The sequence below is a fragment of the Rhynchophorus ferrugineus genome, unplaced genomic scaffold (genome assembly GCF_030347505.1).
Source record: "Rhynchophorus ferrugineus isolate W39M unplaced genomic scaffold, kcgeb_rfMv2 rfM3, whole genome shotgun sequence".
Classification (NCBI taxonomy): domain Eukaryota; kingdom Metazoa; phylum Arthropoda; class Insecta; order Coleoptera; family Curculionidae; genus Rhynchophorus; species Rhynchophorus ferrugineus.
Window position 1 is genome coordinate 56,051,718 of NW_027472582.1, and position 27,953 is coordinate 56,079,670.

General features: G+C 30.5%; 1 protein-coding gene across 2 annotated transcripts; it reads right to left on the reverse strand.

Moving 5' to 3' along the window:
- Positions 1-3,407: 3,407 nt before the first annotated feature.
- On the reverse strand, positions 3,408-27,953 carry LOC143194214 (inter-alpha-trypsin inhibitor heavy chain H4-like). Of its 2 annotated transcripts, none has more exons than XM_076400813.1 (20): positions 27,826-27,953; positions 24,813-24,953; positions 24,346-24,585; positions 24,080-24,283; positions 21,395-21,658; positions 20,086-20,191; positions 19,846-20,027; positions 19,515-19,742; positions 17,888-18,173; positions 17,645-17,828; positions 14,532-14,647; positions 13,720-13,758; positions 13,642-13,665; positions 12,494-12,532; positions 12,416-12,439; positions 5,899-5,937; positions 5,820-5,843; positions 3,876-3,959; positions 3,643-3,808; positions 3,408-3,548 (listed from the first exon to the last, which is right to left on the reverse strand). In XM_076400813.1, the coding sequence occupies exons 2-20, from the start codon at positions 24,942-24,944 to the stop codon at positions 3,512-3,514; spliced, it is 2,418 nt and encodes an 805-aa protein (XP_076256928.1). In that variant the 5' UTR covers positions 24,945-24,953; positions 27,826-27,953; the 3' UTR covers positions 3,408-3,511. The 2 variants fall into 2 exon arrangements, with proteins under 2 accessions (XP_076256928.1, XP_076256927.1); XM_076400812.1 differs by having other exon boundaries at positions 3,876-3,962.

Consider the following 27,953-nt stretch of genomic DNA (forward strand, 5'->3'; position numbering starts at 1 on the left):
ACAACATTCAATATATGATTTAGAGATTCCGGTGTTCAGGAGATTAACTTGCAACAAAAAGGTTAATGCGTTTTTTAGGTAACAATTCAATAAAAAGTTTAATATGAGACTAACAAAATCCTTTAAAATTATTATTAGAACAAAATCCTTTAAAATTATTATTAGAAAAAACACCTACGTATTCCTGAAAATTTCACAGTATTTTAATAACATTATCCCGGATAATCGATAATTATCGATATATCAACGACCAAGAACATTAATATTTATCCAACGATGTGGCTTATATTATGCCAACACTTGAAATCATGACGTAAGAGGCATCTATCGAATATTGTCACTACTTCAAAATTTTTCCATACAGTAACTTGTTTGATTAACTAGTACCAGGAAATAAAGATAATTTCTAGCATGATTCCGAACTGTTGTATACTGTTGCCTAGAGACATTCACAATTACAAGAGAAAACATAAAGTAAATCTAAGCACTTCGGTATTCGAACCTGCGACTATCGCAGCGGTAGGATCCTGTCGCTTTAACCACTGCGGCTACGAAGCCAACTCCAGTCATTTAAATTTGTTTAGATTGTTTGAGTCGTCAATTGTTATTGATAAACGTCAAGTCAAACCGTTCAAACATTGATGAGTTCGAATCAAAAGGGAAAGTAACGAATATGAAAATATATTTCGACAACAACGCATGATATTAAAACTATCGCCAATAGATAATAATTAGTATAAAATAATTAAATGTTAATAATTAATTAACACTTTATAATTGTTTCTAAAATTAGACTTTTTCTAAAAGTCAATTGGTTTTCCCATTCATTTTTCGATCAAATGGGTATGGTATAAATTTCCCTGCATTTTGATTTTTCCCACATATTTTAAGCAAAATATTAAATTTACAATGATGTTATTAGCACTAGCTGAATTGCTGATTGTATTATTTTGTAAATTTCCTTAATTGAATAAAGAAATCCAACATCAATATGACCATACCTCAATACGACAACAGTTTGCATTAACATTAACAGTTTAAAACTATGTGAAATGCACAAATGCTAATTACGTTTAGATCTGATATCTTAGATCTGGACTAAAAGAACAACATATTGGGAAAACTTAGTACGTAGTTGTAGTTAGAGTAGATTCAACTAGTATACTTACTAATATACTTACATATAATATATATGTTAGTATATATACATATAGATGTATATATATATATATATATATATATATATATATATATATATATATATATTAGATTATTATATAGTCTACTCAAAACCGCAGTAAACCCACGTGATCTGAATTGATGACGCAATTGCCGCATCAATTCTGAGTTTTAGTACATTTTGACTTTGACGTATAACAAAATTCTAATCTAAATACAATAATTAAACAAAAGTGTTATCGAATATAATTTATTTTAACATTATAGTACATCTACTGTACATAGAGTAGATCTACTACATATATTATCGAAGAACTTAAAACTACAATTAATTATACAGCCACAATAATTTGTTGATTAGAGTTGTTTTATTAAATTTACATTAAACTTTCTTCCACACTAGTATAGGTAGAGTTCTAAGCGCGGTTTTTTATGTAGTGGTATCCCCTAAAGGCCTAATATACCTAACTAATGATTGTATATCTGAGTAATGTATTATATTATCATTAGAGAGAATTTTTATCTTTTACTTTTAGTTCTTGTTTCTTTCGATGCAATGTTTCCTTGTAAAGTCATTTTGGTATTACTACATTTCTCCGTAATTTGTTCTTTTACTAACTGTATACATGTTTCATGATAAAACTAGATTTAGTCACCGCATTTCCCTTAATGCATTTGCCATATCTGTAAAACAGTTAGTAGTAAAATTTCTCTCATCGTACATTTTAACCAAACGTTCATTTATATTCTGAACAACAACACACATGCTCATAAAGCTTTCACTCACTATAATACAATTCCCTACAACTAAAGTATATTAATTGTATACTGACCTTTAGTGGTTTCCTCTTTCATCACCTTGTCTTGGTGATCGTCAGCATTGAATCATAAACCAACATTCATAAAGTTTTATTCAATCACTGTCACTTTCAGAATAACTATTCAAGTAAATAACTAAGCTGTTTATTTCCAATCTATTAAAAACCTGCTCACGATTCCACCATTTGCCAATTTCTTCTTCAAAATGTCTGATTGAGCTCATCCAAACCGAAGGCGTTATTGCCGACAATGCTTGTTTACGTAAACCCAGACAGTTCTGGCTTGACTGGTCTTCTCGATCTCAATGTATATTGTTATAATTCTTTGCAATACCCTATATCAACTCGATTGGATTAAATATGTAGTGATAGGGAGAAAGACTATGAACTCTGTAGTCGTAATGTTCACCAATCGGATCTGCCACGTATCTTTTCTCAGGCTTATTTCTAAAAAAGTAAATTACATAAAATTTTATTAAATATTTCAGGTATATTTACCAAGTAACAATTTGAAATAGTTCATTATTTAACATGATTTCCTCAAAACTTATTTTATGTACTTTAAGCCATTCCTTAATTGCACAGCAAAAACATGTTATGGTTCATTTGTCCATAGTAATCACCCGAAGTCTTTTTTTCAATACATTTTTCCAGCATGAAGAACTATGAGTAACAAATTGTAATCGATAGTTATTCCAAGGTTTACCTTTTTCCATCAACTTTTGTTGCCTTTACACTATATTTATTCTTATCACGTTGCCATGAGTAATCCAATGTACCATTCTGAAATATCGATATCTAATATTCCTTGATTTTGCTATATGGTTTTAAATATTGTATTCTTTTAAAAGCAATCTCTGGATGTCCCATTCAACCCCTTCGTGGATTATCTTTACACCACTTAAATCCTATATTACCCAACAGTGTATGAAGGGATGTTCTACAGCCCTCTAACAGCTGCATATCTTTCAGCTCTTTATGGGCACTTTCAAGACTAACAATTTTCTCTGGAATAAATGTTTCAACTTAAAAAACTACTTATTGTTTTTATATATTTCATATATTTGAACTCTGATACAGCTAACCTTAAGCGGATCTTGATTCGTCACCGGTTCTTTTTGGTGAATTTAAAGTTATATTGTATTTGATTTTTTTGAGATATCTTAGTGACCGTAACCGTACTAATATTCAGTGCAGCTGCAAAATGCTAAAAATATTTTCAATAAAAACAGCGGCGAAATGTATTAGAACAAGGCATTAAAACAACCTTTGCCGCTTTATAACCGCTTATTATAAGATTTTGAAGAATTTTGCACACGTTTAACAAAGTGACAACTTCCGCTGGCTCAATCGGTTACATGTTCGAACTTGTGAAACAGCATTCTATCTTATTTTAAATACAATAAGTTGATTATTATTCTTTATTACAGCACAAACATATTACAGCAAAAACGATATCAAATTTCACATTTTGTATATTTATTTTTTAATAACAATCAACCAACTACATAGCTTTACTGTTTGAGAGTTGGACAGCAAACACCTGCATATCTGAAAATTAAAATACACATTCATATTTTGGACTCGCGACAAATCGTATCATAATGTTAAGTAGAATAAATCTTATTTTTACTAAGCAACATACTTTCTTCTCTTACAAAAGTACTTCTTATAGGTCTGGAAATCTGTTAAATAATCGTGAACACTTGGGCATTCATGGAGTAATGTACAACGACCAGAAGAATTGTTCACCGAATTGGAACATTCCTGACCTTCGCCAAACTTTTCATTCAATCCTAATGTATAATACTCTAAAATAAAAATAGACATATATAAACAAAATATGTTAATAAGACATAATGTAAATTAAAAACTTACTTGCATTTATAAAAAGGGTCTCATTATTATGAAGGACGCCCTCAATCCAGGAAAAGTTTCCTGAACTTGTCAGTAAAGGAGGCTCTACTAAATTCGGAAAATAATCAATATATAAAAAAATTTACATATATTTAAATGCAATTTGCAATATGTTTATGGGATAAAATTATAGAAATATAATCAAAATGTTTCAATGAATAATTCTCTTTATAGGTTTTATCTTGTGCTAATATATAAGAATTATAGAATAAATTTACTCTAGGTTGATCAGTGAGTAAACAGATTTGTAAAGTTTTAAACTAGAACTTCACTGCTACGTCTTGTTATTTACGAGAGTTGTGGTTAGGAAGAATTTTTAAGTTAATTTTGCTTTTACAAAAGCTTGATGAGCAAACTAAAAATGTTTGTTATTTATTAGATAAAATGTACTGCTGGCAATACGAAAATAGGTTTGCAAGGTGCGGTGGAAATACCGAAAATATATCGACACATCGATAATTTTTGCAAAAATATCGATATTTTTGGCCGAAATTTTTTTTGTAATATATAATTTGATAATTTGTAAGCTGAAGTTTTTGGATGTATTTTCAGAAAAACTTAACCAAATCTCTTAAACATTACAAAAAAACATTTAATAATTTTATTTCATACCTCGGTCGAAAGTACGTACTTTCGTCCCTAATAACAGGGAAGAAAGTTAAGTATTTACCGCCTGTGAGAGGTACACCCGCGCCCTCTATAACGGCGGGGGGAAAGAATTTTTTATGCGTATTTATACTCGTAACTAGGAACTATTTATTCTGCCGCTACAACAAATTGTTTACCGCTATCATTAACGTTGCTACCTCTAAACGCCAATAAAAAGAGTGTAAAGACAACAAAAGCTGATGGAAAAATATAAAAGTTAGAATAAAAGTTGATTAAGTTTTGTTAATGAAAATATTTTTTTTAATAATTCAATGCTGATATATTGTTCTTCATACTACAAACTGGAATTCTTTTATACCTTATATTTATACCTGTAGATACGTTTTGCAGATATGGCAAATGCTTTAGGAATAACTTAATAATTAAATATAATATTTTTAGGTGCACTTATAGTAACTGAAGAGACTAACAAGAAATACAGTGATATCAAACTGACTAGACAAAGAAACATAGTAACGAAATTAATAACTAAACATAAAAAGGTAAAGATGCTCTCAAATGAAGGTAAAATACATAAATTCTTAGTACCAATATTAATTATGTGAATTAGATGTCTTGGAGATACCATAGGTGGTTTGGAAAAAAGTTAAATGTAAACATAATAAAACAACTCTAACCTACAAACTACAGTAGCTGGTTAATTTTATTTACATTAGAATGTTGTTGTACATTAATGCCAAAATAAACTAAAAGCCAAAGATCGATGTTGCAATATTGTGACGTTTTGACGTCATAAATTTAGATGACGTGAGTTCACTGTTTTATTAATTGAAATATATCATCATGTTTAAATAATTTAAACTAATACATAAACTGAAATACGACGACTCAAGAGGTCTAAACCTTTTAACTAGTATAGGATAGTATAGTGTTAGTTCAAAATATGAGCACATTGCTAATGCAGATATTAATATTAGTGTAAACAAATTGATGAAACGTAAGAGATTTTGATGCGAAAATATTCACTGTTTTACTGATCAAGGATTATATAATATTTCTCATTGAACAAATCTTCTCCAGATTGTAATTTTTAGCAATATCACGAAGATATTATTGAATAATAAAAAATTTAATGAATTCACCTATAAAGTATAACATTATATAACCCACAACTATTTCATTCCCTTTACCAAGTTATTTTTACCGATATATGTTTCACAGAGCGTCTAAACATTTCAAAGTCCCTATTTGAACCTATTACTAGGATTTTTCTTATCTAAATAAAAAAATACTTACTGTATCCATAGGTGTTGAATGAGACTAAAAACGATAACATATTAATATTATTGCATTTAACTATATTTTCATTTATTACCTCCTGATCCTGTCCAGATACCATATGGCCACCCTTTATCTTAACAAAAGGAAAAAATCAAAAATAATTATAATTGCATACTATTAATTAAAATTGTTAATATTTGTGAGAGACAGATTATGTCTCTAATTGATAGCTTCGAACCAGAACGATGTAATAATCCTTCTTATGTAATAATTATATTAAAGATTGTAAGTAGTGAGTATTCTTTTCAATATAAATTATTTTGTTAGATTAGGAAGCATCAATAAAAGTTAGAGATATGCAGCTCGTTGATGGATTAAAGTCCTCCCTTAATACACTGCATCCTATGTTTTTTAAATAATGTAAAGATAACCCCTAAAGACTTTTAACACAACCCAGACATTGCTTTTAAAATTGTACAATTTTTAAAGGCATATAATATAATTAATGAAGATTTTCTATATCAATTTGTGTATAGATATAGATATATTTAACAATAAACCATATGGAGAAAAGACATTAAACAGACAAACAGACAATGAAAATTGCTTAAAAAACGTCATAACATTTATCGATAATTCATTGCAGATACATTGTTCTTCATATTAGAAACAGGAATGGGTTTTCCTTATATTTATATCTATATTCCACACTTCGGGTGAAGACGTATTTTCAATACGCTCCAAGCTCTAGAAAAATAACTTTCTATAAAAAACCCCAGTATTTTATTACGGTTATTTAATTGAGTGTTAAAAACGCATAACAGATGCGGCTATCCGTCTCTCAACAGACCTAAAGTGTAGTGAATACGTGTTTACGTGACCAGACAAAAAGACTGGATCTCATATTTATTAGTGTTTTAAAATTATTTCCCCTTATTTTACAACAGTCCTTTTGAAATTCATTTGTAGTATTTTTGGTCAAAAAGTAGTGCAAAAAATAACGTAAATGAAAAATAAAGTGCGTGAAATAAACAATGTATTTATTTTATTTTTTTATACCCTGGAAATAAATAAAATAAAATATTAAAAATTTAAAAATGGCAAACCACAGCGATTCAACCAAATCACCTGCACACTATGATTTAAGATTAGAACAATCAGCAATAACGCAAACTCCACCATCAGAATGGACTACAGTCATTAACAAAAAACGATTGAGAAGTCCAGAAGATAGCCATAATCATTCGAGATGATATAAAGCATTTCGAAAAAGAAAAATTTTGCAGACTATCTGCAAGCCATAACTATGGAGGATGTCCATGGACCATTAACAATATCTGCAATTTATTGCCCACCCAAACATAACAACAAGGCAGAACACTATTAAGAATTCTTCAGTACGCTAGGTAATAGATTTATATCCGGAGGAGATTAAAATGCAAAACATTTAATGTGTAGTTCAAGAATAATAACCTCAAAAGGTAGAAAACTGCTAAAAGCAATAAAGACAGATAACTTACAACATATCTCTACTGGAGAACCAACATATTGGCCTTCAGACAGAAATAAAAACCAGATATTATAGATTTCTGTATTACAAAAAATATTGATACAAAAAAGTGTCATGCAGTATCATGTTTTGACTTGTCCTCTGATCATTCACCAATAATAGTAACACTTTTTCAAAAATAGCCATCAAAGATAAACCCCCTTCTCTGTGTAATAATAGAACCAACTGCTCCTCATTTAGGAAAAATACCAGAAGATGTGATCTCCTACTGGCCTATAAGTTTTCGAGAAACTGTATATTAAGAAGCTAAACTATATAATAGAAAAAAGAAAAATTATTCCAGAACATCAATTGGGGTTTCGCAATAAGCATGGGACTATAAAACAAGTGCATAGACTTGTAAATAAAACAAACACTGACCTAAATGCCAAAAGATATTGTTCGGCGGCTTTTCTAGATATATCTGAGGCTTTTGATAAAGTACGGCATACGGTCTTGCAGGTTAAACTAAAGAAACTTCTCCCTCATCCGGACTATCAGTTACTAAAATCGTATCTCACTGATAGACATTTTATTGTAAATCAAGGCGATGATCATACCGAATTAAATCCCATATATTCAGGAGTTCCGCAAGGTAGTATACAGGATCCAGTACTGTATCTTCTGTATACGGCCGATCTTCCCACCACAAAAATAACTACTGTGGCAACATACGCAGACGACACAGCGATATTAGCGTCCCATGAAGATCCAGTCACAGCATCAATAAACCTACAAACCCACCTGGAGCAAATACAATTATGGTTGAAGACATGGCGCATTAAAGCCAATGAAACAAAATCCACGCATATAACGTTTACCCTGCGTAGAAGAACATGTCCACCAGTGAATATCAATCATCGTCAACTCCCCCAAAGAGAGCAAGTTAAATATCTTGGTTTGTACTTAGATCGACGCCTAACCTGGAAGAAGCACATTCTCTATAAACAAAAACAACTTCGTCTGAAATAATATCAAATGTATTGGCTCATCGAGCACAAATCCAAGTTATCATTAGATAACAAGGTGTTGCTGTATGAGTCTATACTCAGGCCTATTTGGTTATATGGAATCCAACTATGGGGTACCGCTAGCAAATCTAATATATCCATCATTCAACGGTTCCAAAATAAAGTGTTGCGTGCCATTGTTGATGCTCCGTACTATATTTCAAATAAAGTGATAGAACGCAATATTCCTCTAGAACCTATAACGACTGTAATTCAACGTGTTTGTGTGAAGTACTTCGAAAGAGTGTCGGTGCATCCCAATGTACTCGCTAATCAGCTAAATATGCGACGTAATAGTGAAGTGCGTAGACTAAAACGTTTAACACCACCTGATCTGAATACCGGACATATATAAACTTTAGAATAAGCTTTACAATAAGACTAATTAACAGCAGAAACTAGAGAAAAATACAGTGATATCAAACTGACTTGAGAAGGAAATACAGCAACGAGAGAAAACATAACTAAACATAAAATGGTAAACATGCTCTCAAATGAAAGTAAAACACATTATTTCTATGTATCACCATTGCTAATTATGTGGATTAGGCGTCTTGAGGATACCATAGGTGTACGATCAACTATAACCTACAAACTATTGCGGCTGTCTAATAAATTGTAGTTTAAGCCCTTCAATAATATATGCATTAAATATACTATAATGTAAATTATGTTACTATGTAAATAATGTAAAAGTGTATTATTTAACATTATAAACTTATATATCAAAACCAAAATAAACTGTAAGTCAAAATTAAATATTGCAATATTACTTTTATACGCTATATTACTATTTACGCTTTGACGTCATAAATTTAGATGACATAAGTTCACTCTTTTATTGGATATACCATATATGAACTTTAATTGATTAAAATTTGTTCAAACCATTGAAACTGATGACCTGATCTTTAAATTAAAGAAGAAGCGTATTGATTATCGATAATCGATCGTCTCGATTAATGTTTTAATGATATTTCATGTGCAGGTATACGGATTCAGTTTTTAAGGTTTACACAATATATAATTGTTCATATAAGTAGCACTAAAATTGCAAGAGACTGTAAACAAAAGAGCACCAAGCAATGAAGAATAAATTTTAATGAAACTAAATCTGTCGACCGCCAATTTTACATGTAAGAGAATAAATAGTATCCAAGTCATATGCTAACACTACAAAATATTTAGGAATATCACTGGAGCCTATGGTGGGCTGTAAGGCTCATTTATGGAAAATATAGAACTCAATATTATACTTTGAAGGATGTATTGGCTATTTGGAAGAAATTATTTAATGTCATTATATATTCAAGTACTGGTGCATATTCAAATTCTTATACATGTATACTTATATGGTATTTCATGTGCAGATATACGGATTCACTTTTTAGTTCAGGAACAAGTTGTCAACAATTCATAATACACGACACCGACCCAAACTTGCAAACAAATAGATTTGTACTTACAGTTCTTTTCACTTAGTGATATTGTCATAAATCCATTGTTCATTATCCATTACTAATTGATTCAAAAATAATAATAAATTTCTATCATGCCGTTGAGGTAGCATATCAATTTTTGACGTTTTTCTGATTTTCTAATTGCCTGTCATTCAATTCAGGTGGCACCCATCTCCCTATATATTTGACCTTTCGCACCACTTGTAATAATTCACAAATTGTGACTCCATTCACATTCAACTTTACTAACAACTAAATTTGTGTGGGAACATCATTCAATAACTCTTGCAATTATGCATCTTCAAAGATTTCCGGCATACAACGGCGTCCTTTGAATTAAAAATTAAAATCACCACATTTGGATTAGTGAAACCACATTTTACATGTTCTTATGGAACATGATCACCGTAAATCTCTCAGTTAATAATGCGTTTCAGCATTTCCTAGTGGAACAAGAAAAGTGATACGCATCGCAAGTGCACGTTTTCAGTCACAAAAGTCGACGTTTACAAAAGATTATAAATCTATAATGCTGTTAGTTTGGCTTAATATCCTATATTCAAAATCTTGCTTTCGGTCTTGACATTTTGAAATATTTTTGAACCTAGATATGTCAATTATTAGAGAGAACGATTTGGTAAATTAGATAGCCTTTACAGTTTGTCTTGGAGGTGAAATACCTTATTACAAAAATACAGGAGATCGATCTAATCACTCTGGACACTTCTTCCGAAATTTTTTTTATTTGTTCATAGTATATGTTTATTTATGAGATCAGCTACATAGCTATATACATATGGTTTTCATGGTGTTGTTTGTGTCATTGTGATATGAGGATTGATAAACACCATGCTACACTTATTTTAATTATCAGTCCATAGTTGGCACTCGAGTAGAATGTATTCTGAATTCCATAACCATTCTGACCTACAGGACAATATTAGTCATTTATTATATAAATCGTTCTCTATGGCCCTAATCAATGTCAATGTAAAAAATCACTTTTGCCACAGCTATCTAAGCAATGTATTTATATTTCATGATCCTGTCTTGCGTCTCTAGATTTATACATCAACTCAATCAGCAACTGTCAATTCTTAATAGAATAAATTCATTGCTTGTACAACCCCTGGAAAACTTATGTGATTTTCTAAAATATTATATTATATACTTTACATCATAAGAAGCGAACGCTCATGCAACTTGGCCAATTGGGCAAGTGGCTTCAGATAATAACTTTTCTTTTTATTTTACTAAGTACCCGCTTACTTGAACTCCATCACTTTCCTTACATGTTTGCATATGAAATTAACAATACCAGGCCATCCGTCAGTTGTCAATGTCCGAATATATATAGTGATATTAAAGTGACTAGGCAAAGAAACATAAAAACGAGGAATGCAATAACTAAAGATAAAGAGGTAAAGATGCCCCCATTTGAAAGTTAATACATAATTTCTGTCCTCTATTATTGGCTGTTCCATCGGTGGTTTTGAACAAATTTAAATGTAAATATAAAAAACAACTCTAGCATACACTCTATAGTAGCCGATTAATTAATAGTAGTTTTAGTATTTCAGTACTATATGCATTAATATACTATAATGTTAACATCTTTGTTTCATTACTATATTGACATTAGAATGTTCATATGCAGAGATACAGATTCACTTCATATAAGGAGCATTGAAATTGCAAGTGTCTATAAACAAAATTGGACTAATCAATAGAGAATCAATTTTAAATAAACTAAATCTGTCAACCAGCAATTTTATATGGAAGAGACATACATACATTTTATGTATAATCAACATATCACTACAAGACTAAATAATAGCTAAGTCATATGCTAACACTGCAACATATTTAGGAATAATGTTGGAGGCGAAGCTACGGTTATATTGTATTGTAAAAAAATATAAAACTGGATATTAAATTTGGAAGAATGTATTGAATATTTGGTCATAACTATGGCCTATATACATATCCTTATGCTTGAGGACATACGAGTGGACATAATGAGTGGACATACGACATCGAGATATGCAAATGTGTCAATAAAAGCAATCTGAACATAACTCGTAAGTTTCAGAACATAGCACTGAGAATTACTGTTAACGCTTCATTGCACCGAAGTACAAAAAATATCTTCACATAGATTTATAAATGAATACAGTAACCAGATCAGATGTTGGCGTCAAATATTTTATTCAACGGCGCGTAGTAGACAAGACGACTCAAGAGGTCTTAACCATTTGACACGTGTAGTATAGTATAGTGTTAATACAAAATGATAAATTTTTCAGATATTAATATTAGTGTAAACAAATTTATGAAACATTGATGAGATTTTATTGCGAAAATATTCATTCTCTTTAGTGATCAAGGTCTACATAATATTTCACACTTAGCAAATCTTATTCAAATTGTAATTTTTAGCAATATCACAAAGATACTAATCATTAATAAAAAAAATCAATTAATTTACTTATAAAGTATACAATTATAGAGCCTACAACTTTGGATTCCTTTCACCAAGTTATATTGGATGTATTAGTAATGTTTTACTAATATAAATAAAAAAATACTTACTTCTGCCATAGTCGGTGGGTGCGGCTAAAAATGATTACAAATTAATGTAATTGCAATAACTACATTTTCATTTATTACCTGCTATTTTTGGCGGGATTAGATTTTCGGGCTTTGGATCTTAACAAAAAGAAAAAATTATAAATAAATACATTTCATACTATTAATTAAAAATGTTAATATTTGTGATTACTATGAAAATACTGAACTCAATAAATATCCACTCAGAAACACATTGCGTCTCTAATAGATAACTTCGAATCGGAATGAAGTAATAACCCTTCTTAGCACTAAAATGCGTTAGAGAAGTCAGTATTGATATTATAAGAAACTAAGCTGCTGTTGTGTTAATTCTAGTAAAGAATGTAAGTAGTGAGTAGTTTTATATGGAAGAGACATACATACATTTTATGTATAATCAATACATCACTATAAGACTAAATAATAGCTAAGTCATATGCTAACACTGCAACATATTTAGGAATAATGTTGGAGGCGAAGCTGCGGTTATATTGTATTGTAAAAAAATATAAAACTGGATACTAAATTTGGAAGAATATATTGAATATTTGGTCATAAGTATGGCCTATATACATGTCCTTATGCTTGAGTGGACATACGAGTGGACATAATGAGTGGACATACGACTTTGAGATATGGAAATGTGTCAATAAAAGCAATCTGAACATAATTCGTAAGTTTCAGAACATAGCACTGAGAATTACTGTTAACGCTTCATTGCACCGAAGTACAAAAAAATATCTTCACATAGATTTAGAAATGAATACAGTAACCAGATCAGATGTTAGCGTCAAATATTTTATTCAACGACGCGTAGTAGACAAGACGACTCAAGAGGTTTTAATTATTTGACTCGTGTAGTACAGTATGGTGTTAATACAAAATGATAAATTATTCAGATATTAATATTAGTGTAAACTAATTTATGAAACATTGATGAGATTTTATTGCGAAAATATTCATTCTTTTTAGTGATCAAGGTCTACATAATATTTCTCAATGAGCAAATCTTATTCAAATTGTAATTTTTAGCAATATCACAAAGATACTATTCAATAATAAAAATTCAATTAATTTACTACTATTTACTAATACAATTACTTTATAAAAGTATACAATTATATAGCCTACAACTGTTGCATTCCCTTAAACAAGTTATATTGGATGTATTAGTAATGTTTTAATAATATAAATAAAAAAATACTTACTTATGTCATAGTCGATGGGTGCGGCTAAAAATGATTACACATTAATGTTATTGCAATAACTACATTTTCATTTATTACCTGTCATTTCTGGCCGGATTGTAAATTCCCGCCCTTTATCTTAACAAAAAGAAAACATTATAAATAAATACATTGCATACTATTAATTAAAAATGTTAGTATTTGGGATTACTATGAAAATGCCGAACTCAATAAATACCTTAATTGATAACTTCGAATCGGAATGAGGTAATAACCTTTCTTAGCAGTAAAATGCGTTAGAGAACTAAATATTTATATTATAAGATACTAAGCTGCTGTTGTGTTAATTCTAGTAGAGAATGTAATTTTTTTCAATATAAACATAATGTAATAAAATTATTTCTGAGATAACTACTAGTTTAGAAAGCGCCAATAAAAAGTTAGGGATATGCAGCTCTTTGATGGATTAAAGTTATCCCTTAATACAGTGTTAAAAAATATTGGATTTATATAGTGTAAAGATAAACCCCGAACACGTCTAACAGAACTTCCAGACATTGCTTTTAGATTAATACAATTTTTAAGGCATATAACAAAATAGATATATCAAAATGGAAAATAAAGTTAACCTTGACAAGACGCTAATCAAAAAAATTTGACTCAAAAAAGTAAACGTCATTGAAGTTATATTTTTCTTCATATTAGAACAGGAATTTATTTTTCCTTGTATTTATTTGTGTAGATATGTTTTGCAGATATGGCAAATTCATTAGAAAAAAGGGGCCTTAGCACTTTGTCAACCGTCCAGACGCCTTACCATACAGTTACGTAACTGTTACGAATAAAATCAAAATAAGCATTAAAATCATATCATTATACAATATTTCTATAAAGTATGAAAAAATCCTTACTTGAAAAATGTGGGTCCATGACAGATGCATCCTCAAGTTCCAGTATAGAAATTACGTTCGGTTTTACAACAACCAATGATGTAATATCCGTAACAAACGAATATTTCAGTGCTAGTCTAGAGAAAAGTTAATAATACAAAAAAAATTATGTTATCAATTAAGCCTAATATATTTTTATAAAACTACAAAACCTTGTGTCAGACTTAAAATATTATTTTGGAAAAATTGCGCAAGAGTGTTGCTATTGGCTAAGAGTTAAGTGTTGTGAGTCAAAACTGTTTGAACTATTTAAGCTATAATTAGCTTGCGCGTATTTAATTTCCATCTAATTTCCATGTAGTATTACAGTTATTGAAAGTTGCTTGATTTAGCGAGATCTGCCGCCAATATGCTTTAAGCCAATTAATAGTGGCACTGTTCATGTAACGATTCGCAGTTTCATTATCAACGATATAAAAATGCCAGAAGTGGAAAGTGCTTTAAGTTCAGACAGCTTTGAAAATGATTCTTCAATATTTCCATATATTTACACGTAATAGGAGATATCTGAAAGGGCAGGAAACCACCAAAAAGAAGAAGAGTTTTCGGTGGTATATTTTTTCTGAAGCTGAAAAGTGGATCAATTACGACAGTTATTAGCATAAAAAAGTTATGTGCTAGTCCAGGGGGAGTAATTAACATTGATCCCAAAGCGGAATATTAATCATAAAATTTTGCTACGCAGATAGTGGAATCTGGAAATACATACCAGCAAATGCAATCCAATAAAATTTTATTGCAGATGTATACCGATAACAGTTGAACAAATTTAACAAAAAGATCATAAATTACAAGTAACAGACCCGAAGTCATCCACTTGTAAGTTCGAAATGTTGAAAAACTGCGAAAATTGAACGAGTATTGAATTATTGTAAAACCATCATTATTGGTTGGACACTCTATATATACTATATATATATATATATATATAGCAAGCATCTAGTAAAAACAATGGACATGCTTATCAAAATTGGTGGTGAATTTTACGTCACGTGTGACAACGGAAAGTGCCAGATTTCATAGATAAGAGATGGAGAACGTTTACAAACGTTTTTGAAGCCAACACTGGCAATAAAAATGGTCATGATGTAGTAGAACTGGAATCGTCTACCATGATTAACTCTACAGGGAACAAATAAAGATATTATGAGAGAATATTAAAACAAAATGACTCAAATCAACTACTCTCCCTCGAAAATTCATTCTATCAGAAGTTCAAATGCGGCCATATTTCCGCGATTTCGTCCTTCAAACAGTCCAATAACGCTATGTAATAGTCGCTCTTGATGGTCCCTCTTATTTCAAGGTAGTCAATGAAAATTATTCCATGCGCATCCCAAAGTATAGACGCTATAAACTTGCCAGCCAACTGTTGCGATTTCCCACGCTTTGGAGCGGCTTCATCGTGTGCAGTCCACTCGAATGACTATCGATTGAACTTGGAGTGAAATGATGGAGCCATGTTTCATCCGTTGTCACATATCGACGCAAAAACTCGGGTTTATTATGCTTGATCATCTTCAAATACTGCTCCGAATCATCAACTCGTCGTTGTTTTTGGTCAAAAGTGAGTCAAAAGTCGCGCGGCACCCACTTGGCACAGAGCTTCCTCATGCCCAAATATTCGTAAATGATATAATGTACACATTCAGTTGATATCTTTAGAGTGTCTACTATTTCATTCAATTTCAATTTACGGTCATTCAAAATCATTTTGTAGATAGTTTTCGTAACAACCTCTTTTGGGCGTCCACTGCGTTCACCGTCTTCGGTGCTCATTTCACCACGTCTAAACTTAGCATACTAATCCTTTATGATTGATTTTCCTTGGACAGTCTCTGAAGACTCGCCATCAAGCTAAATTTGTACTTCAACTGAATTTTTTCCATTCAAAAAACAATATTTTTTCAACATGCGATATTCAATTGTATCCATTTTTTTCACAATAACAAAAGTTGCTTCACTCAAAATGCTATAATTCACAAACCAATGATCCGACTGTTAAATTTATATACGCATCTATTAAGGGTTAGAGCTACTAAAAAATAAATGGATTTAATTCTATGAGCGCCATCTATGTATACGGCCGGGGACTTTTCAGTTGATCTGACAAATGCAATTATTTAAAAAGTATTTGAAAACATATGTGGTGTTCAATATGATTATTTAGCAAATTGAACCCATTGAATATTCTCTGATTAGCATCAGTATTCGTCATAACATAGATTAACCAAATAGACCATCATGCAGTAACTTTTGCTTCTCTTAGATAATGCATATGAAATATAGAAAATATGACTTATAGCGAGAGATTTTTGAACCTGAAATATCACAAATACAATACTTGAGGTAAATTCTATGTCCCAGATTGTTTTACAAATTCAGTCATTCGATTAAGATGCGACAATCACTGCCCAATTGAGAAACAAATCCAGAAACTCGGGTTAATTTATGTCAACGGCATGGAATATTAGTCAACCGTTTGAAAGAAAAAGGCAGCAAGACCAAGTCCTGCGGTAATTACAGCTATATATTAGTTGAGAAGTAGAAGAAAACACTCTATAGACACAGACATTTTCCTAAATGCTGTACTCTCCGAATTCCACTAAAAGTACGCAGCAGATGAACATCTATCAAACCTGACAATGGCATCATTTAAAACCCAGCATAAACTAACGTATATTCAGGATCACAGTGAAGTGCTTCAAATTATAACATATTGTTTTGGAAGCTTAGAAAGAAATATATAATTAAACAAATATATAGTTCAAACCATAATTTTTGCTCTTGCGGATTTTCTCATTTTACGGTGAAATAGAACATTGATTGTATGTCACATTTCTGGGCAACAAATAATTTTAAATATTTTAACCAACATTAACATATTAATACTGATTAATATAGCTACTAATACTATCTACTTAATTGCTCATAGAGTTTATAATTAAGTATCGCGCCATTATACCAAGGTTGATTTGAGTATTAACCTATATATTTTTTAATATTATGGTTAAAAAAAAACTTTATTACGTTTAAAATGTATTCCCACGTAAGTATGAACTATGTATACTCACGATAAAGCTTTTGCAGTAATATACTCTTTATCCGTTGCAACTTGTCTTTGTTCCAAAAGCTGTTTAACAGTCAAATAAGCCCATAACCTTTCCAATGAACCTACGGATTGATACATTTTTGGACGGTAGGATACAAGTCCTCTATAATTTATTGCTTGAACATCTGTCACCATAAAACCTTCCTCTAAAATTAACAAATGTAAACCGAAATGAAATGATTTCTTACACTAGATTAAAACCTACCTATCATTCCAGCCATACATAATTCACCGCCTTTGAACAAATTCGGGAACTGGGTCCTGGTAACATTTTTCACTCTATTTACATATTTAAACCTAACATCTGCCAATAAGGGCGACGAAATCTCTTGATAGAAATTGCGTAATTGCAAACTGGCATCTGCCGCTTCATAAATATGTCTGCTAAATCCTTGGTTCTTCAATGAAAGCTTTTCTAAAAATTCTTTATCAGCACTTGATCCAAACGACAAGGCATATATTGGTACTTTATGCACATTTTGTTTAGTTATCTAACAAATAAATAAATCAAAATTAATTTAAATTTGAATCAAAATAATAAATTTTCAACTATTTAAATATTAATGTACAACTTATTTCTCCATGTATAATAATAGGTAGCCTATTAATTGTGGAAACGTTCGCATTTATGTAAATGAGATTTCACAGAGCTCGCAAAGAAACAAGCCAGAAATGATAGACTGTCCTCATTTGACACTTTATTCCACCAAAAATTCTATATCACACGTCTCCACTACTTTTATATAAATATAGCAGCGTGGGGAAAGTATTGTAAAGGACAGATATATTGATATAGGTTGAAGATTTAATCAATATTCACGATATAAGTAGCATTGCGATCTGTATGGCTTAAATATATTATAAATGGTCGAAAATATGGACAACTGAAGAATGACGAACTGCTGTTATAAATCTTAGTCTTTAGGTTAGAACAAATGGAGCAAATATAATAAAATACCTAAACTTAGTTCCTCGGTGGAAAGCAGTAGAAAGTAGGAAATAATAAGCCGAATAAGCCAAAATATCGCTTCTCTAAAATGACATATAGAGAAAGGAAATTTTACGATCAAAACTAAAAGGCGACTCTTACAAATGCTTACTTTGCTAATTCTTCTATATTTGGCAGATAAAGCAAATTCTGCGTATTTCTATCCCAGAGAGTATCAGAAACGCATATTATAATAGTTTGAACATGTTTTTTATATTGAATGGTAGACAAGTTCCTGTGGTGAGATGAAATATTATTAACCTAATCTAAAATATGTCAATGGCATAAAGTTCTCCCTCTTATATCAAGTAATCTAGAATAAACATTCGTAAAAAACAGTCCAAAGAAACCTAACATTGATACTACAGTGTGATTGTAGCGAGGACGAGATCCACAATATATTTTCTTTTTAATCAATTAGCCACAACTCATTTTTATCAACTAGTATTTATCTGGGCTGCGCATTCTGCTAAGCTCAACCGTTGATACTGCCAACTATCGAGCAACCTGAAGATGAATTCATCCCAAAAAACATCCAGTCGTAATCAGCTTCATTACTGATGTCATTACCCAAACTTCACATACGTATTTTAATTCATAAAAATTTATTACACCTTAAGGCTTAAGTAATACCCAATATCGTGACCTGGCCATTTTTATCAAAATGTCAATAACTTCAAGTCTTAAGTAAATATCCAAAGGAAGGCAGATCACACAGTACCTGTCAACCATTACTTGCCTAAATGTAAGTAATTAACTTTCAAATAAAATACTTACATCTAAATTAAAATAATTTTCTTATTAGCTCAAAAATATTTTTAAATGTAGTTTTTAGAAATCTTACTATAGAAGTAATTTCTTCAATTATTCCATAAGTGGGTCGACCATCTGTTAGGAATACAATCATTGGATAATTTCCGTTAGGCCTGAAAAACTTGTTAACAGTTTCCAGGGCTACTTTTAATCCTCTTTCAATATCGGTACGACCGCTAGTCTCCAATTTATCTATTACCCGTTTAGCTTTCTGAACATTTCTGCGTGATGCAGGGAAAGAATTAGGAAGAACTGTTAACTGAAAAATAACGATTATTATAGCATATAAATATATATATATATATATATATATATATATATATATATATATGTATATATATATATATTCCTTCTTTAATTACATTTTTCCCTATTGGAAAATAGGATGAACCATATCCCAAGCCCTCTAGATAATCGATGTTCACTTGTTCAATATTCCATACACTAATGACAGTATTAAAATCAATAATACTGAATGTATCTTCCTCCTTTAATTCATCTAGGATACTTTTCATTGCTTCTTTAAGTTGATTTATTTTTCTTCCTATAAGAGATTTTTTAAAGATCAACGGAACGGTAAGGCATACAACAAGAAATATTACCATACATGCTACCACTTGTATCTAACACAAATAATACTTGTTTATTTAAAGGTGTTAGATCTTCAGGGGCAAAAAAATGAACGAAATAACCGCCATCCACAAGAACCTAAAAATATTTCAACATATATACGTTAAGATATCTATTTTAAATATGATGTTAATAGATATGATTATTGCCTAAAATAGGGAAATTGAATGAGTTGTATAAATAGCCTGACCTGTGAATTACTAATGAAGTAAGAATCTATAATAATGTCGTAATATTTTTCCAATTTTTCATTACAATACATTTAAATAAATTTTACTGTTTATATTAAGCGCTGGCACATACATATTCTGATCATTTTTTCATTTTAAAAAGGCATTTGTTTAGTAAAATTAAACAAAATAGTATATATATATTTCGATATGTCGAAAGAACGATGTTGTTTTCAGATCAATCCAATCATATATCCATTTTTGCACTTTTTCAAAATTCCAGCTGTTCCAACATGCCAGTCAAGCCATGCTCTATCGATCTAAAAAAGTGGTAGTCAAAAGGCGATGCACCTGATTTATACTCCGAGTACTGCAGAAATTCTCATTAAAACTGCAACAATATATCCTTCACAACTCATGTAACGTATCATCGAACGCTTGCATGAAGAAGCATAACTTAGTGTCTATTATTCTCTATATCTGATCTTTAAAAAAAAACTGTTAATTTCAGCAACTCGTAAAATGAAAATCTCACCATAGCTCTCAAGAATGAAACCGCAACGTTGAAACAATTATCTCCTATTGAATGCATACGTGCAACTCATAACATAAGAATACTCCTTGAGGGTTTGAACTAGGTTTTCGTACTGATTAAAATATATACCAAAAAATTATTGTACTTAAAAGAGAGAGAAAATATTTGATCATCCAAAAATATTAATATAAAGCCTAGGCTACAATTATTGAACTCAGAACAATTGTCATGAAAAGGTAAAAACATTGGTAAAGTTTTTATTTTAAATATGTTCAAAATGTTTCCCGCAGCAAGCCAGTTATAAAGAGAAATACGAAGTAATATCCATTATAAAACTTAGTTACAATAAACACATTCTTATCACTGAAACTTTTCTCTGGAAAAACTTAAACTTGAAAAAATATAATATCGAAAATCTTGAATAAACCAGAATACTCTATTATCAATAATTGTATCTTCAAAACATCAATAACAAAGCAATTAAAATTATATTTAATGCACCTTCACTATGGATTTAATTTTTAATAGCTTAAAAATTTGAAAATTGAATAAGTAGCTAAAAAATTCAAAACATACCTCTCCACCCAGTGGATCCCTAACTACATCATACTGAACAATTAACTGTCCACTCAATCCAATGCCTTCCTCACGACCCAAACGTCTAGTTAGTAATTTCTGTTCTTCTATGCTTGGTTCAAAAGTAATAATGACACTTGTATCATTGACGACGTCAATATCTGCTTCAAGATCTGCCTTTTCGTCGTTCATAGTTAACTCATTTCCTGATCGTAGTGATGGTATTTTCACAAACCTCAGAGGTCGAGATTCTATTATATTAACCTACCGAAGAGATGTAATTAATAAAAATAGTTTACTCAAGATTCTATCTTGATATAACTGATCTGAATTCAATTCATCATAATATGTTACATAATTTTTATTATTTCAAATTAATACGGTCTTAATTAAGTACATGACGAAAACCATATCTAATCTAATTGATTAATAAACGATAATTACTGGTTAAATAGAAGCAGTTATTGCGACTTAATTACATTTATTTAAACTTTAAAAAAAATGGTTAATTATAAGTTCAAGAAAATTTTTCAGTAACGCAAAGTAATTTAAAGTAATGTCACTAAATCGCAAAGAATATGTAAAAAAAATCAAAACACCACAAAATTAAGGCAAAAAAATACTGTAAACAAAAAATCAGACGAATTAAAAGATTAAGGAATATAAACAGAAATATTTTGAAAAATATGTTATCAGAAAGGGACATTCTCAAATATTAATATATCAAATCGTAAAAAAATGTATTTTGACTGGATATGCTGGGTGTCAGGGGGTCATTCCTGTACCTGTTATAACGGATCAATCGAAAAGTCGCCGGCCTGACATATAGATGGCGCTATTAGAAATAAATCCATATGTTTTCTAGTTAACGCTAACCCTCAAAAGATGCGTGTATAAATTTGACAGCTGTCGGACCATTAGTTTGTGATTTATAGCATTTTGCGTGAAGTAACTTTAGTTATTGTGAAAAAAAAATCGATAAAAAGGAATTTCGCGTTTTGATAAAATATTGCTCTTTAAAGGGGAAAAATACAGTTGGAGCAAAAACTTGGCTTGATGCCGAGTTTCGTTCATTTCGATGTTGGACACTGCGCAAGGAAAATCAACCATCGAGGATTGTATGCTAACTTTAGACGTGGTGAAATAAGCACCGAAGACGGTGAATGCAATGAACGCCCAAAAGAGGTTGTTACCGACGAAAACATTAAAATAATCCACAAAATGATTTTGAGTGACCGTAAATCGAAATAGCAGACACTCTAAAGATAAAATAAAGATATGAACTGAAGGTGTACATCATCATATCTTTCATGAATATTTGGGTATAAGAAAGCTCTGTGCAAAGTAGGTGCCGCGCGAGCTCACATTTGACTAAAAACAGCGACAAGTTGATGATTCAGAGCAGTATTTGAAGATGATCAAGCGTAATAAACCCTATTTTTTGCATCGATGTGAGACAATGGATGAAACATGGTTCCGTCGTTTCACTTCAAATCCAATCGACAGTTATCCGAGTGGACTGCACACGATGAACTCGCTCCAAAGCGTGGGAATACGTAACAATCGGGTGGCAAGGTTATGGCGTCTGTATTTTGGGTTGCGCATGAAATATTTTTCATTGACTACCTTGAAGGACCATCAACAGCGACTATTACATAGCTTTATTGGACCATTTGAAGGACGAGATCCTCGAAATACGGCCGCATTTGAAAAAAAGATAGTGCTGCTTAATGATGCACCGTGTCACAAGTCAGTGAAAACGATGGCAAAAATCCATGAATTGGGCTTCGAATTGCTTCCTCATCAACCGTATTCTCCAAATGTGGCCCCCAGCGACTGTTTCTTGTTCTCAGATATCAAAAGAATGCTTGTTGGGGAGAAATTTTCGTCGAATGAAGAGGTGATCACCGAAACTGAAGCCTATTTTGAAGCAAAGGACCAATGGTATCGAAAAGTTGGAGGGTCGCTATAATCAGTGTATCACCCTTGAAGGGAATTATGTTGAATAATTTTGTATTGTTTAATAATTAATTTTGCCAAGAAAATGGTAGGCCGGGGAGTTTTCACTTGACCTGTTACGGTGTAAAAATAATACATATATCTGCTTAAAGCTATAGAAAAAATACAATTGCCAAAAACAGCCCAATAGTTCGAAATACATCTATGTCAATTTCGTAATACGTTGAAATAACACAAACATAATTATATCACTTGAAGGATGCCCGATTCAACAAGCAGAATCAGCTAAATACCTCGACATCCACTTTAATCCGATGTCTGCTCATGTCCTTTGGTCCGATTCCGCATTAATAAATTAATCCCGCACTCATCTTGCTTTTTCGTACTATTGCAAGTAGAATAGAAAAATAGTAATAAAAGTATTTGTAAATTAAGATTATATCTGATAAAAGAAATCTCAAAAAGAAATCAGAAAGACAAGAAAAATTATGGAAAATTAATTGAAAAGTATTCTTCAATGCATATAATTCAAGCCAAAGAAATGAAAATAGTTAATTTTGAGACTTAAGATACTGTGAGTTAAAGTTAAGTTAAAAATAAGTTAAGTTAAAAATATATTATAAAAGATATTGAGCACAAAATTATAATCAAAAGGAAGAATCATTTAAAGTTCAATAACACAGACTAAAGTACTGAGTTTCAAATTAAATGTTTTATAATACTTACCATAACAGCCAATTTTGTAATAAGTTGCCCTGGATTAATATTTAGCACCAGTTCGTAATTTTCGGTTTTTCTTACTAAAAGTTCCTCGTATTGAAGACGAAATATTGCTTTGCTTTGTGGCTCTATATTAATGGATACTGTAAACCGATTGGAATCTCTGACACTAGCTGCGACGTGGGCAGCACCAATTCCACTAGCAACGGCCTACAACAGCCATAATGATCTTATCAATCACGATAATTAATTAAAAAATCAAATATTCTTACGCGGTCGTAAGTTCTTTTAGCTTCCACTTTTTCTTGTACGAATGCTTCATATTCCTTACCATCTATTTCCATCGTAAAACCGGAAATAAAAGCTTTGTCCGGTATCACAAGAGAAAAAGTAGTTTCTTGTGCATAAGGGCTCTGATTTTTTACTTTACTAGTGACGAGTGTTTTGGCATAACGATTGGACACGTTTGTATGAAGCAGCATTTCATAAATTTGTGGAATAACATTTTGATTCTAAACAAAATATCGTAATCAATTAAAGAAAAATATATATAACGTTATTTTGTATGATTATATTAACTACTTGCTCTATATAATTCATTATAGCATTACTCATAAAAAATTATTAGCATATTAAAAACCATTTAATTGAGAAATTCTGTTTATAATTCCAAACTAATTGTAAGTAATATGATTTTATTTATTTATTCGAACTAATCTTATACAAAAAATTATCGTACTCTATTAAAGAAGCCTCCAGAACCACCTATTTGTCTCCTACTTTCTACAACATAATCCTGTGTGGCACCAGAAGAAATACAGCATATTAGTGTAAAGAACACTAAATATAAACGAAGTCCATTTAACTCCATTTAAATTCCCTAAAACAAAAATACAGTTATTGAAACAAATAACGTTATTTACAAAATAAAGACAATAGTAACTGTATAACATCCAATAATAAATATAATAATCATAAAATAATGTTCATATATGTCGAAATTGTGATTAGTTCTATGACGAGCTTGGACGATTCATGAAAAATAAATTTCATCAATCAAGATTCATTCTTTGAAGCAAAACGCAATCCCACCAACAACAATTAATTGATTAAGAGTATTTATGATAATTCAGTCGCTGGGAGGATACATTACTCCACAAATATCTCCGGATTTGACGCATGCGCACTCTCCTGAATAGACTAAACCATAGAAAAGAGTAAACCATATTGTCTTCCTTTTCTAATGGTGGTACATTCTTTTCGAGTCAAAACAAAACAAAAATCTAGAATATTAAGATTTTATTTTACATTAAAAATTCTATAGTAATAACGATTAAATTGTCGTGTTATTCTTGTTGGTTTAAAATAGAAAAAAGTAATTTAAAAATGGTAAGCGCCGAATGTAAGTGCAAACAGCATCAATTTTATTTATAGTGGGAATGTTAGCTGCCAAATTTATAACATCATTTTCAACGACATCGAATAGGTATCAACATATGCCAAAATTGAACGATAACAAGAACAGAGAAGAATATGATTCTTCTTGTGTTGGAAGTAGTCAAGTCATTAATGCGGTTTGTCCACCAACAATAGTAGCAAAAATTGTAGTAACTGGTAACTGGTAACTGGTAATAATTAGACATTTATAAACATAATATATTTTGATAATATTTTTAATTTAAATTTAAAGGTTAGGCGTAGCTAGAATTTGTAGAGAGTAAAAGTCGAAGAATGTGAAATTCAAAGAATCATAGTAGAAGAAATTAGACAGCATCTTACTAAGATGTAAGAACAATGTACAGTGATGCTATGAAATAATTAAATTTGCTAACAAAAGTAGACCTGGGTCAAATAAACAAAATATAAAACTATAACGACACCCTAATGATCTAAAGACAAGGAAAATGCAATGTATTATATATAATAATTCATTGTATTTTCCTTATATAAAAGTATAGGTAAATAAATTATTGTTTTGTAAAAACTTTGCCATGGGTTATTTTGTTTATATTTGTCTTTATCTTTACATCGACAATAATTAACTCTATGTAATACATGTATGGATGTGATTGGAACAGAAGTTAATCAATATTTTATATTGTGAGATTGATGTGACACACACATTTTGGAGCGTCCAATACATTTAACTATATGATATAATATGTTTAACAACTTTGGGCATAATATTTAGTAATAGCATAAAAAACGGACAACTGTATGGTAAAATTATTTAATTTGAATCAAAAACAACTCCTAGGCCCATCATAGAAAAATAAGACTTAAAAAGCACCGACAAGACGAAGAAGAAAACAGATCTGACGAATTTATTGCTTTTGGTTTTACGGTTTGAAATCTTATAGGATATTTTTGGTTATATTTGTATTTTAATTATTGAACATTAGAAATGATTTATTTAAATATTAAAATGAAACAAAAGCCTTGGGTTCTATGATATGAAATTAAAAGAGAGTCGATTATTTTTCAACGCCTTTGGCCCAGAAATAGTTTTAATGGTAAACCACGATTAACTTAAAAAAAAAACTCTTATAAGCCCCTAGATAAGTACAGGAAAGTTTGCCCTGCATGGACAGGCATTTGAAACCAAATAATTATAGATCCAAATATTAATAACTCCAAATGTACATTGTTTCACCAAGATGCTATCGTTTAATTAGAATTTAAATAGTAAGTCTTCTATTATGTTTGATCTGCATAAGTGAATTGAGATACATAAAATCTTTTTTTTTTCACAGGTTTTTTGCCCTAACCTATCGAGAAGAAAAATATGGCCAAATAAGTTCAATATTGGGATTAGTGGAAGTTATTCAGCCCATATTAGAACATTTAAAAAGAATTAGAAATTGTGAGATTTTAAACTGAAAATAATAAGATATGCTCCTCCATAGATTATTTCAGAGCATACGAATCTGCGCCTTCTACTTCAGGCAGATAATTGTTTAATTTTATATTAATGTACAAATGGATTTTTAAATTTATTATTGAATAAAAGAGATATGATTCATATGTGTTATATTTAATGTATTAAAAACGAAAAATATCTGTTTTTATTAAAAAAAATTATATTTGTTTAAACATCACAAATATTAGTTTAGATAATGTTTTTTAATGTTTTTTAAATAAATTTACTATTCAAGTGTTAAATAGTATTTACATTATTATTATGCATATATTCTTATAAATAAAATATTTTAATTAAAATATATTTTCCAAGTTTCCCCGTCTAAATATTCTATGGTGGTTCCGAAGAACATAATTTAGTCACGACTTTATATATGGGAGATCGTCTTATATGTGTCGTTACTCTATTGGGTTCATTGCCAAAAACAGCTAGTATAGCCATAACTCAGGTTATTACAAAGAGCTTAAAGTTATTTTTTATTATGTAACTGTCAGGATTAAGTAAAGAAAAAACTTTTTATAAGCTTTTCTTTCCAATGCATGGACAGATATAATCTCTGAAATCGAACTAATTTCAAAGAAGTTGCAGGTCAACCACCAAATAAGTTCCTAAATAATCTTGATGCAAACATATATTAATAGATATATATATTCCCAAAAAAATAGTGATGCGCTTATTGAAATATAACAACTTTAAACACATATTTATTATTTAGAAAAATTAGCTTTAAATTAAAGTCACAGGTAAAGTATTTATTTAAAAACTTAATTGTTAATGTTTATATAATACGTTGAAGCAACATTAAAAAAAATAAATCAAATATTAAACTCACTATTGGTAATCAGGCGACGACAAGCTAAAAACAGTAACCACTGTACTACCAGAAGTTTTTAACAATCGGCTGGCAATATTCAACTGTTGCTTCAGTTGCGCATCCCACTAATTCTTATGATAAAATTC

Excerpts from the sequence above, each read along its gene's own strand:
- LOC143194214 (XM_076400812.1), bottom strand. The coding sequence starts at position 24,944 with ATGGAGTTAAATGGACTTCGTTTATATTTAGTGTTCTTTACACTAATA. Across the intron at positions 18,174-19,514 it reads TTGAAGAAATTACTTCTATA|ATAACTAAACAAAATGTGCA; the intron begins GTAAGATTTCTA and ends TTTATTTGTTAG. Across the intron at positions 5,844-5,898 it reads TATCTGGACAGGATCAGGAG|TCTCATTCAACACCTATGGA; the intron begins GTAATAAATGAA and ends TATCGTTTTTAG.